Here is a 10,429-nt window from a genome sequence, read left to right as displayed (position 1 = left end):
TTTCTCTCGTGTCCACAGATCCACCGCCTCCAGACACTGCTGGCGAGCTCGGAACCGTCGGGACGGAAGTACGATGATCTCGTGTTACACTCCCTCCTCTGGGGGCCATTGCCATGGTTGGCAGACCGTGGGCGACACTCAGTGACCGAGGCTGAGGCCCGGGCGCGGCGCCTGTCCCACCCGGGCCGTGTCCGTGCCGACCAGGTCACTAACGGGAGCGTGCGGGCGGGCGGGGGGCGACTGCTCTAGGCTCTGGGACGAGGGGTGCTTATGCCCCGGTGTCTGCGGCTGGGCCTCCCCCTCGGTGCCTGACGCAGGGACGGAGCCCTGTGCGGGCGGACAGCTTGCTGACGGGGTCAGAGTTCACGTCCTGCGGGACGGCGGTTCTCGGAGCCTGAGCCGCGTCTGGTTCCCAGGCCCGCGGGGGAGCGGAAGGCCGGCCTGCGGCGGCAGCGGAAGCTGAGCGGTGCCCTGCTGAGCCTGTCGCGCAGCGTGCAGGAGCTCACCGAGGAGAACCAGAGCCTCAAGGAGGACCTGGACCGCGTGCTCAGCAGCTCGCCCACCGTCGCCCGGACCAAGGGTACCTCCCACAGCCTCCCAGGCCCTCCCCCCACCGCGAGGCCCACAGGGCAGACACCACCACGGGCAGGCCATGCGGAATGTGCTGGAACTTAGTGAGCGCCTACAGTGTGCCCAGCTCGGGCCTCGGGGCTGGAGACAGTAGTAAACGGAAGCAGGCAGACGCCCTGGAGGTGACACTGTGCAGGGAGGGAGCAGCCAGCAGGTCGGTGTGGGGCAGGCGGATGAGGGCCAGGGGCAGGGCCTGCAGTGTCCTTGCAGGGGCTGCTGGTGCCCTGGGCCGGGCTGTGCACAGGGCAGAGAGGAGCAGATTTGGGGAGGGGGTCAGTGAGGTCAGGGTCTAGGCCTTGACAGACCAAGGCCTGGTGGCCATCAGGGGGCAGGTGGCCACCAGGGGGTAGGTGGCCGGGTGACATCATAGCACCTGTGGGTGAGCAGAGAAGGGGCCAGGAGCAAGTGGTGGCCTGGAGCACGTGCAGGGTGCAGGGGCGGGTCCAGAGGCTGCGGATGGGGACGGCTGTGGGGCTGGCACAGTGAGGACCATGGCCTTGAAGAGCCGTGCCCATGGACCAGCGGGCCAGGGCCTGACAGGGCAGACTCGGGACTGAGGGTCACCTGAGGCCTAGGAGACGGGTACCAGGGACTCCACAGTGTGATGGGGCAGACCCCCCTGCGGAGAAGCCCTTTGGAGCAGGAACCTGCCCGCCTCACGGGGGCCAGGCGAGGGGCGGGGTGGCTGCCGGCCATCGGGCCACTGAAGACGGTGGCTGCACCCTGTGTGTCTTTACAGGGTGCGTGGAGTGGAGCAAGCCCCGGCTGCTGCGGCGGATTGCGGAGCTGGAGAAGGTGAGCGCCTGTCAGCATCAGCGCCTGGTCAAGGCCCGCCCTGCACGGGGAGGGGTGGGACGGGATGGGGACAAGCGGGGCTTTGCTCCTGCACTTAGGGACCGAGCCAGGCAGCCCTGAGCGTGGCTGACTGCAGACGGGCACCGACCAGAGGGGGCGGGCGCCCAGCGGGGTGGGTGCAGAGGCCCCAGCGCCTCAGACAGCGGCCGCCTGTGCCGGGTGGCTCCTCGCTGCCCACGCCTCGCGGTGGCTCCCTCAGCGTGTGCCGCCTGCGCTCAGAGACTGCCCGCCACGCTGCCCGGCTCTCTGATGCCAGCGTCAGACTGAGGGCCCAGGGCCGGCGCCCGGGCATCGGAGAGCGGCTCCGGGCCGCCGCGCTGCTGGCTGAGCGAGTAGTCCTGTGACTTCACGTCTAGAAGCTGGAACGTAGAACTTTATAATTTGGGGCGTTTTAAAACCAAGCGTGTTGGGAAGGACAGGCCCGGAGGCGGCCCCGGGGCCAGTGGCCGGGCTTTTCCGGGCTGAAGGCGCTGGCGCCGGGATGGGGAGGTCGCTCCGAGTGACGCTAACCGATGCCTGTGCTGCCCCCAGAAGATCAGGTCGCTGGAGAGCCCCCCGCCGCAGGCCTCGGACGGGGGCCGGTCCGACGCCCTGGTGCTCTGCGCGTCCAGCACGTGGGGGCACCGGCAGGAGGACGGCGAGCGCCAGGACGACGGCGAGCGGCTCCGGGGCGCCCTGCGGAGCCTGAAGGGCGAGCGGAAGGCCCTGCGGGCCCAGCTGCAGGAGAGAGAGTACGTGTCCCCCAGCGGCGTCCGCTCCAGTGTGTTCTCCGGGCTCACGCCGCGCTCGTGGGCCGGGGGAGTGCCGGCTCCCAGCCCCGCGTGCCGGTAGGGGACTCTCAGCCTCTGTTCTGGCTGCGAAGTGCCGGCGGCGTGAGTGTGAGAAGGACATTCGTTGGCCATAGTGCACCATTGAGAGGGGCCTTTAGGGCTCCTGACCCCACGCTGTAGAGGGACTTCCACCTTCTGCTTTAATCCTGTGCAGACGCCCACAGGCTCGGTCCGTGTTTATGACTCCATGTTCGCTAGTCCCCGTTCTGCGAGAGTGACCCCAGCCGTGCGTCTCCTGAGACCGCATCGCTCTCAGACCTGCTGCTCGGTGGGTGGCGGGGAGCCAGCACCCAGCACCTCGGCCCCGCCCACCTGGGGGGCTGATTGGAGATGCGGCACCTCAGGTTGGATGCGCTGGTTGGAGGCCGGGGCCCAGACCTCGAATCTGACTGGTGTCGGCTGAGACCCCCTGTGCCCGCGCGCATATCCCGGCCTGGGGCGGACTCCCGGCTGCGGTGGCTGATGCCCTGCTTCTGCGACAGCGGAGGCCACGCCCTGGCGCCGCCTGCTGCTGCCCCCGCAGTGGAATCTAGTAGCGTATCCAGGAGTGAGGTGCCCGGCTCTTCCTAAGTTAGTGTGTCAGGGAGCTGAACGCGAGGCTGGTCGCTCTGAGAGGCCGTGACGTCTGCAATGCCTCCTGAGCTGCCAGGTGGCAGGGCAACAGCTGCCCCTGAGCCCTGCTGTGCCCGCTCTGCCCACCACCCACGTGTGCGATCTCGGTCACACGGGATCGCGGGACCTCCGACAGGTCTCCGAAAGCCCCGTCCTCAGCCCGTCACCCATGGGACAGGATGGCCACGTGCGCCCAGCTCCTGGGAGGTGCCTGGGGGCGCCTGTGCCCAGGACGGCGAGGCCGGCCTCGGCGAGTCTGCCTGACTCTACGGTCCCTGCACCCACTCCCGCTGGCGGCCGGTGCTCAGGGCATGTGGCACAGGACTGGGCCATCCTGCTCCGCCTCCCCCTCGGCCCCTGTGTGTCCGCAGTCCTGAGAGGGCGCGGGCTGTTTGCTGAGCACCCCTGCGGTGAGGCCGGGCGGGCGACTGACCGCACGTCTGGTCCTCTGTCCAGTCTGGAGGTGAGGCAGCTGCTGCAGGCCAAGGCCGATGTGGAGAAGGAGCTGGAGGAGGTGCGGCGAGGAGAGGAGGCCAGGCGAGCGCGGGAGGCGGCCCTGAGGTGAGCGAGCGGAGCCAGCGGGCATGGCCTCTCCCCCAGGTAGGCCAGTCAGCAAGCTGGCCCGGCACCTCTGCGCCCACACGCTTCACCCCCCGCGCCCCCGTCAGGCCTCCCGGGGACGGTGCCTCCCACACCCGCCCTTGTCCACCACAGCCCCTAAGCGGAAGCAACCCAAATGTCCACCGGCGGATGAATAGAGGAAACCGGAGGTGTCCACACCAGGGCACGAGAGGGACGCAGCCTGACATGCACCAGCATGGATGGGCGGCAGAACCGTGTCCACGGGAGCGGCAGGCAGACAGGCCACTGTTGACCCGACACGTCCAGAGCAGGCCGGGCAGGGCAGGCAGTGGTCAGTGGTTGCAGGGCTAGGCCAGGGCGTGGGGGTGACAGACGGGTGTGGGGCTCGGGCGATGGGAACCCTCGGGTCCTAGAATCAGGCAGGGGTGGCGGCCCCCGACACCGTGAATGTATGGACACGGTGTGCACTTTGGCTTTCACGTCAGTGAAAAAGGCCCCCACGAGTAGACATCTGAGCAGAAACATTTACACTCAGAGCAATTACTAAGGCAGGTTGCTGAAACAAACTTTATTTTTACAAAAGTTTATTCTTAAATGTACACCCAGACAGCACTCCATTCCAGCTCTAGTAGCAAGAGATGCTAAAACAGGAGTGGGATCGGGTCACCACTGCCCCAGGCCCCAGGGACAGCTCACTTTGCCAGATTTCTTATTCCCCCGGCGGCCGGGCCCTTCCCCCGGCGGAGGCCCTCCTGTGTCCTCGCTCTCAGCGCCGGGAGGGCCTCCGGCTCCTCTTTCTGCTTCTGCTCGAACGCCTTGTCTTCTCCATCGCCGTGGCCTCTGCGTGGCTGCCCAGGGGCTGCTGGCCACCTTCGTGGCAGACAGGGCGCCGGCCCCTCCCTGGACCCTGCCACCGGGACCGAATGAGCGTTTGTTCTCAGACGAAAGGCACAGCTTTGGTGCCGGCTGGGCGACCAGAGGGCAGGTCACAGCGCAGAGGCGTCATGTTCCTTTAAAGCCGCGGCGGGCGCACGTCCTCTGTGCACGTTGCCTGCTTACACCCGCCGAGCGCCTGCCCACACCGCACAGTCAGCGCCTCTTCCGTTCTCGCTGGGCCAGAGCAATGCTGGGGGGCCAGCCCACGGCGCTCCCGCCCGACGGGACAGACACCTGGTGCCCCGTGTGGGTGCTGCCTGGCAGCTGGGCCCCCACCACGCGTCTGCGGCCAGATGTCCACGCGCGGACACTGCGCACCGCGTGAGGCCAAAGGGTGTCCCTGTCCCCTTCCCACTAGAGAGGAGATCCAAGCACTGACCCGGAAGTGTCAGGACCTGCAGGCAGCGAAGGAGGCAGAGGAAGACGACCCCACGGAGGGGACCCCTGAGGTACGGCCTCTCCGGGAGGCTCACTCAGGCCACGTGTCCCCCGGAGCTCTCACTCGGGGGCGAGGACGGCGCTCGTGGCAGCTTTTCTGGGGGTGTCCTGCAGGCAGTGCGTGTGGGCCCCCAAGTGCCCCTGTCGGGCTACTCTGACCGTCACAGCAGCCACTCCGGCTTCTCCTTCAAAGCCGGGCTAGGAACGGCCTTCACCCCGAAGGCCCACTTCTGTGACGGCCTCCGCAGAGGACGAAAGGGCCCGGAAGCTGGTCCTTCTTGCGCTCTGCAAAGCTGCTGGGCTGCCTCCCCAGCCCGAGTCCCGGGAGAGCGCCCCCGAGGGCCCGGGCAGCGAAGACCCGCCTGTGCCGCGGCCCGCGTGCGGTCCCTCCCGAGCGTCCACTGGGCGTGCGGGCACAGACCTCTCCGGCACCGGCACCGGCACCGGCTGAGTCGGGCCAGTGACCCCTCCCCCGCGGTTCCCTGCAGGCCCCGGAGGAGCCCCGGCCTGGGCCTGCCGGCAGTCCCTCTCCGCAGGACTCGGAGCCCGGCGCCAGCGAGGACAGCCCGTCCCAGCCCTGCGCCTGCTCCGAGCAGCGGAGACACGCAGCCGCCAGCACCCTGCAGGCCCGGTGGAAGGTGTACAGGCGCCAGGTGAGGGCTCCCAGGCCCTGCTGGGCTGCACCCACCAGGCGGTGCTGAGGCCCCTCCCGGCTGCCCAAACCACTGCCCGTTGTTCACGGACCCACGGTCACCTGCCCTCAGACGGGCGGGTCTGTGGTTGGTGCAGGTGACAGAGCAGACACCGCGGAGAATGGCGTGGGGGTGGGGGGGACCACACACCACCCCTGGAGGCACGAGCAGCCCCCTGGGGAGGAGGGAGCGCTCGCGATAGCAGTGGCTAGTCCCAGGCCTGGCAGCTGGCAGAGCCGGCACCTCCTCTCCCTCCCCCGCCCCCGACTGTGGCAGGGGCAGGTCCAGGAAACGGACTCCACTGTGAGAACTTCGTCCCCGTTAACTCATTCCTTGTCTCTGTTTCAGAAGAGGGAGGCCGCGCTGGGCCAGGTGAGCAGGTTGGTTCCCCGGTGCCAGGAGAGGTGAGCGTGGGGACGCTCAGGCAGCTGCATCCCGGTCCCCACGAAATCCCACCGCGAAGACGGGTCTGCGGCACTGACCTGCCACAGCGGGCGGTGGTGTGACCTGGAGAGCGGCCACCCGACACCAGCTGTGCTTCACGCACACACGGAGCCGCGGGGGCCAGGTCACCTGTCTGCCCCGGAGGTCCTGGTGGGAGAGGCACTGAGTCTCGGTGACGGTGCGGTCAGTCGTGAGGGACGCCCTGCCTCTGCTCTCAGCTTCCACCCCGCAATCTCCCCTGGTCCGAAGCCGCCACCTTCCTGGCATTAACCTCAACTCCCGTCCTCTCCCTGCAGGCGGCCACGGTGCTCCAGGCGGCCTTCCGCGGACACCTGGCTCGGGCGAGGCTATTGGCGAGCCCAGCGTGTGGTCCCGGACCTCCCAGTGTGCCCGGCCTCCCCAGCCAGGTAACCCCCCCCCCGCCCCCACCCCCCGGGGCAGCACCCCGCGGCCCCTCCCAGGCTCCGGTCCTCCTCGCCCGAGGTGTGCCTGCCTCCCTCCCGGCCCTGCAGGCCCCGCCTGGCGCCCTTGGGGTCCAGTTAGTGGAGGCGCTAGGACATCCGCAGAAGGTCCTTCTTGCTATTAAGGCGGGAGCTTAGGCATGAGCGTCCGTGCGCCTGTCCCTGGGGAAGTGTCGAGGTGTCACCTGAAGGGTCTCTAGAGCCAGGCACTAAGGACCTGCAGCGGAAACTGCTGCCTGGAGAGAGGAGCCGAGCCCCTGACGGAGCTGTGCCCACCTGCTCTCCGGAGGGGGCGCCGGCTGTGCCGCCCGAGGGCGGGCAGTTCTCAGGGCTCTCTCCCTGTCGTTACACGCAGAGCCCTCCCTCACCCCGCCCTCCGAGCCCCGTTGTCCAGGCCGAGGGCGACCCCAGGCAGGAGGCGGCCGTCACCCTCATCCAGTCGGTGTTCCGGGCACACCTGGCACGGGTCGGGCACAGGTAAGCTGCCTGGCAGGCCCGCTCCCTATCCTCCGCACAGGTGCGCCCAGGCGCAGGGGCGAGCCGGGGCCACGGCGCCACCAGAGCACAAGTTGCACCTTGTGAAACTGGCTCCCGTGCCGTGCAGGTGGGTGGGCCACCGTCCTGGTCGGACGGGGAGGGTCAGGTAGGAGAGTGAGACCCGTGTGGCCGGCAGAGCCCAGTGGTGGACTGGCTGCCCCGTGTCCTAGCGCATCCCCCTTTCTGAGGGACCACGGGGCCGTCCTGGGCTCGGGCCTCCTGCAGCCACGCCGTCCTGAAGAAGTAGTGCCATTGCTGGTCACGCTGCCCCTCAGGCAGGACTCCCGGCTGCAAGCACTCAGCCCTCTGAGCGAACTCAGCCCCTGAGTGGGGTCCAGGCTGGGTCCGCAGTGAGCTCAGCGGGCGTCCGGCGCCACAGTGTCTGCTGCCTGGGAAGCACAGGCCCCTCCCGGTCCCGCGGACGCTGCTCCCTCGCCCCCCACACACCTCCGATTCTCGGCCTGCGTGGCAGACGGCGGCCCCGCGCTGTTAGGTCTACAGCTTCGCTCTGCAGAAGGGCAGCCGAGTAGAACGGCACGGTCCGGGGGCCGCCATACGACCATGCGGGTCCTCCCTGGGCACTCAGCCAGGCCGGCAGGTGGATGGCGGCCTCACCACCGAGACAGCAGGGAGGGGTGTCTGAGGCCCGGCCTCAGCGAGCATGCGGGAGGCTGACCGAGGACTCGGGGAGCCCCCACGGCCAGCTGTCAGGATGGGGTTCGGCCGGGCGCAGCTACCTGCTGCCCATCCTGTCGGGCCAGTGGCCCGAGGAAGCCAGCGAGCCCGGCCCGGCGGTGGTCAGCTGTGGTCGCTCTCTTCCAGGACCGGGGCGCTTCCTGCAGCCTCTACCAGGACACCTGTTCGGGCCACACTCAGCCTGCCCTCCCCGCCAGCGCCCCCTGTGGCGCCTGCTGGTAAGTCCAGGTCATTGAGTGTCGGTGCTGGGGCCAAACAGCCACCACCCGGAAGCACGGGACATGGAGCGGAGTGAGGGTCTCACCCAGCCTCCCCGTCACAGCTCCGCCCCTTCCCCAGGCTGTGGGGAGACAGAGCCCCAGGCACTTCCTGGGACTCAGAACCCACAGGGTCGCCTGCAGGCCAGTCACCTGCCAGCACCCAGTCCTGGCTGCGGGCAGGCGTCCTGGCTTTGCTCTCGGCTCCAGCTGGGGGCCCTCCCTCGACCAGTGCTCCCCGGGGCTGGGTTTTAAGTAAAGAATTGCTCGAGTTCCCTTTCCCGCTCAGTAAGGCCCAGAGCCGCCACTTAGAAACCAGGGTGGCAGGCCTGTGAGGTCGGAGCCCGGCGGGGCCGCCATGCGAGGTGGCAGCTGGGAATTGCTCCGTGCTGTCCTGGGGATCCTCCCACCTCGTCCTGCACCGGGCAGCTCATCTCCACCTGCTGGAGGGAGGATGAGCCCGGGTGGGTGGAGATCTGAGACCGGCCGCTGAAGCCCGCAGCTCGGGCTGTGGGAGGCGCCAGCAGGTGCTGTCACCGGCAGCCTTTCCCGGGTGCGCTGGCCCGCTGCGTCCTTGTCCTCGGGTGGGAAAGACGGAGTGAGAGGAGGCGGGCAGGCGGGCAGGCGGCGCCGTGCTCCCAGTCAGGGATCTAGGAAAGGAAGCAGCCGTTGGGGCTCCGAGGTGTCATCGAGGTGTGAGGTGGTGTGAGGGTCGGTGCACAGCACAGTGGCCGAGATCTGTGCACCCAGCGCAGCGATCGCCTGCAGCGTTTTTCTGAACCGACAGTGTCGGGAGAACAGAGGGCGGGAGGGCGGGAGGGCCCCCGCCCGGCGCTGACTGCTTCTGGCCTGTGTTTCAGGTCAGGAAGACGGTGAAGTGAGCGGCGGGGACGCCATGGAGGGCCCAGCCCCGCAGCCCTGCCCTGGTGAGTGGGAGGCCACGGCGGCAGCAGCCACAGGGGCAGGGAAGGAAGCGCCCTCGGCCCAACACCCCTTCCCTGCAGGGGGTGCGGGGAGGGGAGCTGAGGACAAGCTGAGTTTGCGCACAGCTTGCCCGGAATCCCCCACAGGAAATTGCCACCTCGTCGCCTTTTGCAGCCTTGTCCGGGCTCTCAAACTCCGATATTCTCTCCAAACCTCCGTTTGTAAAGCTCCGCACACAGTCCTGGGACCCCGCCCCAGCCCCTGCACTGGGGCGCCGGGCTCCCGGCCCAGCAGACCCCGTGGCGGCCTGGTCCTGTGATGGGGCTGCCATGTGCGCACCCGCCTCCCGGCAGCCTCGCCTCCGCCACACGGCAGCGCAGGCGCGTCCTGAGTGCAGCCGCTCCCCAGAGCCAGTCTGCGTGCCGGTCCGTGCGCCCGGCTCCTCTGGTTGCCGGTGTTTTTAAGGGAAAAGGCCTGAGTGGTCTTTTCGTTTCGTTTTGTTAGTCCTCGCCCGAGGGTGTATTTCCATTGGTTTTTAGGGAGCGTGGAAGGGAGAGGGAGAGACAGAGAAACATCGATGTGAGAGACACAGCGAAGGGTTGCCTCCTGCAGGAGCTGGGCCAGGGCCTGGGCCAGGGAGGAGCCTGCAACCAAGGTTGTGCCCTTGACCGGAATCGAACCCTAGACCCTCAGTCCCCAAGACAATGCTCTCTCCACTGAGCCAACCGGCCAGGGCGCTGTTTTTAATTTCCTAAGTTTCCGCTTTGGTGGTAATTTCCCCGAGAGTCACAGAAGGAAGCCGGTGCGGCAAGAGTCCCCCTCATCTCACCGCCGGCTCAGCCACGTTTCCCTCCGACCCCGCGAAGCCGTGGAGCGGGAGCCTTCTCTGTCCCCTGGTCCCAGGGCCCCTCTTCTGGCGGTGGCAGCCCAGGTGTGCAGTGGGCACACAGCTTGAGCGGCTGTGGGTGGTCCTGCCTCCGCCCCGATGGGCGATGCTCAGGAGGAGGCTGGTGGCCCGGGCATAGCATCTGCGCTGCCACCTGCCTCCAGGGCGGCTCAGGAGCCCCGCCCACACTCAGCCTCCCGGTGCCGGTGCCGGTGCTGGTGACGGCAAGGCTGCTCTCCTGGCGTTTGTGTGTCGAAAGGCCCGTGTTGGGAGCTGAGCCGAGAGGCTGGTGGGACTAGGCGGTGACGGGAGAGGCCGTGGCGGTGTGACGCGGGTGCGAGGTCTGTCCGTCCCGACCGACCGCTCTGGCAGTGACCCTGGGCGTCCTGCCAGGAGAGGGCAGTGGGGTGACCCCTCCCTCCCCCTCTGGTTCCTTTCAGCCGAGCCCCCTCCCTCGTCTGCGCCCTGGGAAGACGTCTCCTCGGACGACTCGGACGAAGTCATCATGGCTCCAGCTCTGCCCGCGAAGAGAAGCCCCTCCCTGCCCCCCTCCCTGCCCCCCGCCCTGCCCCCCGCCCTGGGTCCCTGCGGGCGCACCGCGCACAGGGACGCTCTGTCCGCGGAAAGCTAAGTTTAGCAGAACAGAGCC

At 68.4% G+C, this 10,429-nt stretch overlaps 1 protein-coding gene across 1 annotated transcript; it reads left to right on the top strand.

Annotated features, from left to right (window-relative positions):
- Positions 1-6: 6 nt before the first annotated feature.
- Positions 7-10,422, top strand: IQCE (IQ motif containing E; the record flags this gene model as incomplete). The annotated part of the gene is made up of 13 exons (XM_023748984.1): positions 7-68; positions 417-580; positions 1,370-1,425; positions 2,017-2,216; positions 3,384-3,488; positions 4,804-4,894; positions 5,372-5,536; positions 5,924-5,947; positions 6,316-6,426; positions 6,836-6,957; positions 7,840-7,931; positions 8,831-8,896; positions 10,221-10,422. Coding segments are annotated over 13 exons (1,449 nt in total), but the record flags the coding sequence as incomplete, so codon positions are not given.
- Positions 10,423-10,429: the final 7 nt, after the last annotated feature.

Source organism: Myotis lucifugus, unplaced genomic scaffold (genome assembly GCF_000147115.1).
Source record: "Myotis lucifugus unplaced genomic scaffold, Myoluc2.0 scaffold_2238, whole genome shotgun sequence".
Taxonomy (NCBI): Eukaryota; Metazoa; Chordata; class Mammalia; order Chiroptera; family Vespertilionidae; genus Myotis; species Myotis lucifugus.
This window is presented reverse-complemented; position numbering and strand designations above follow the sequence as displayed.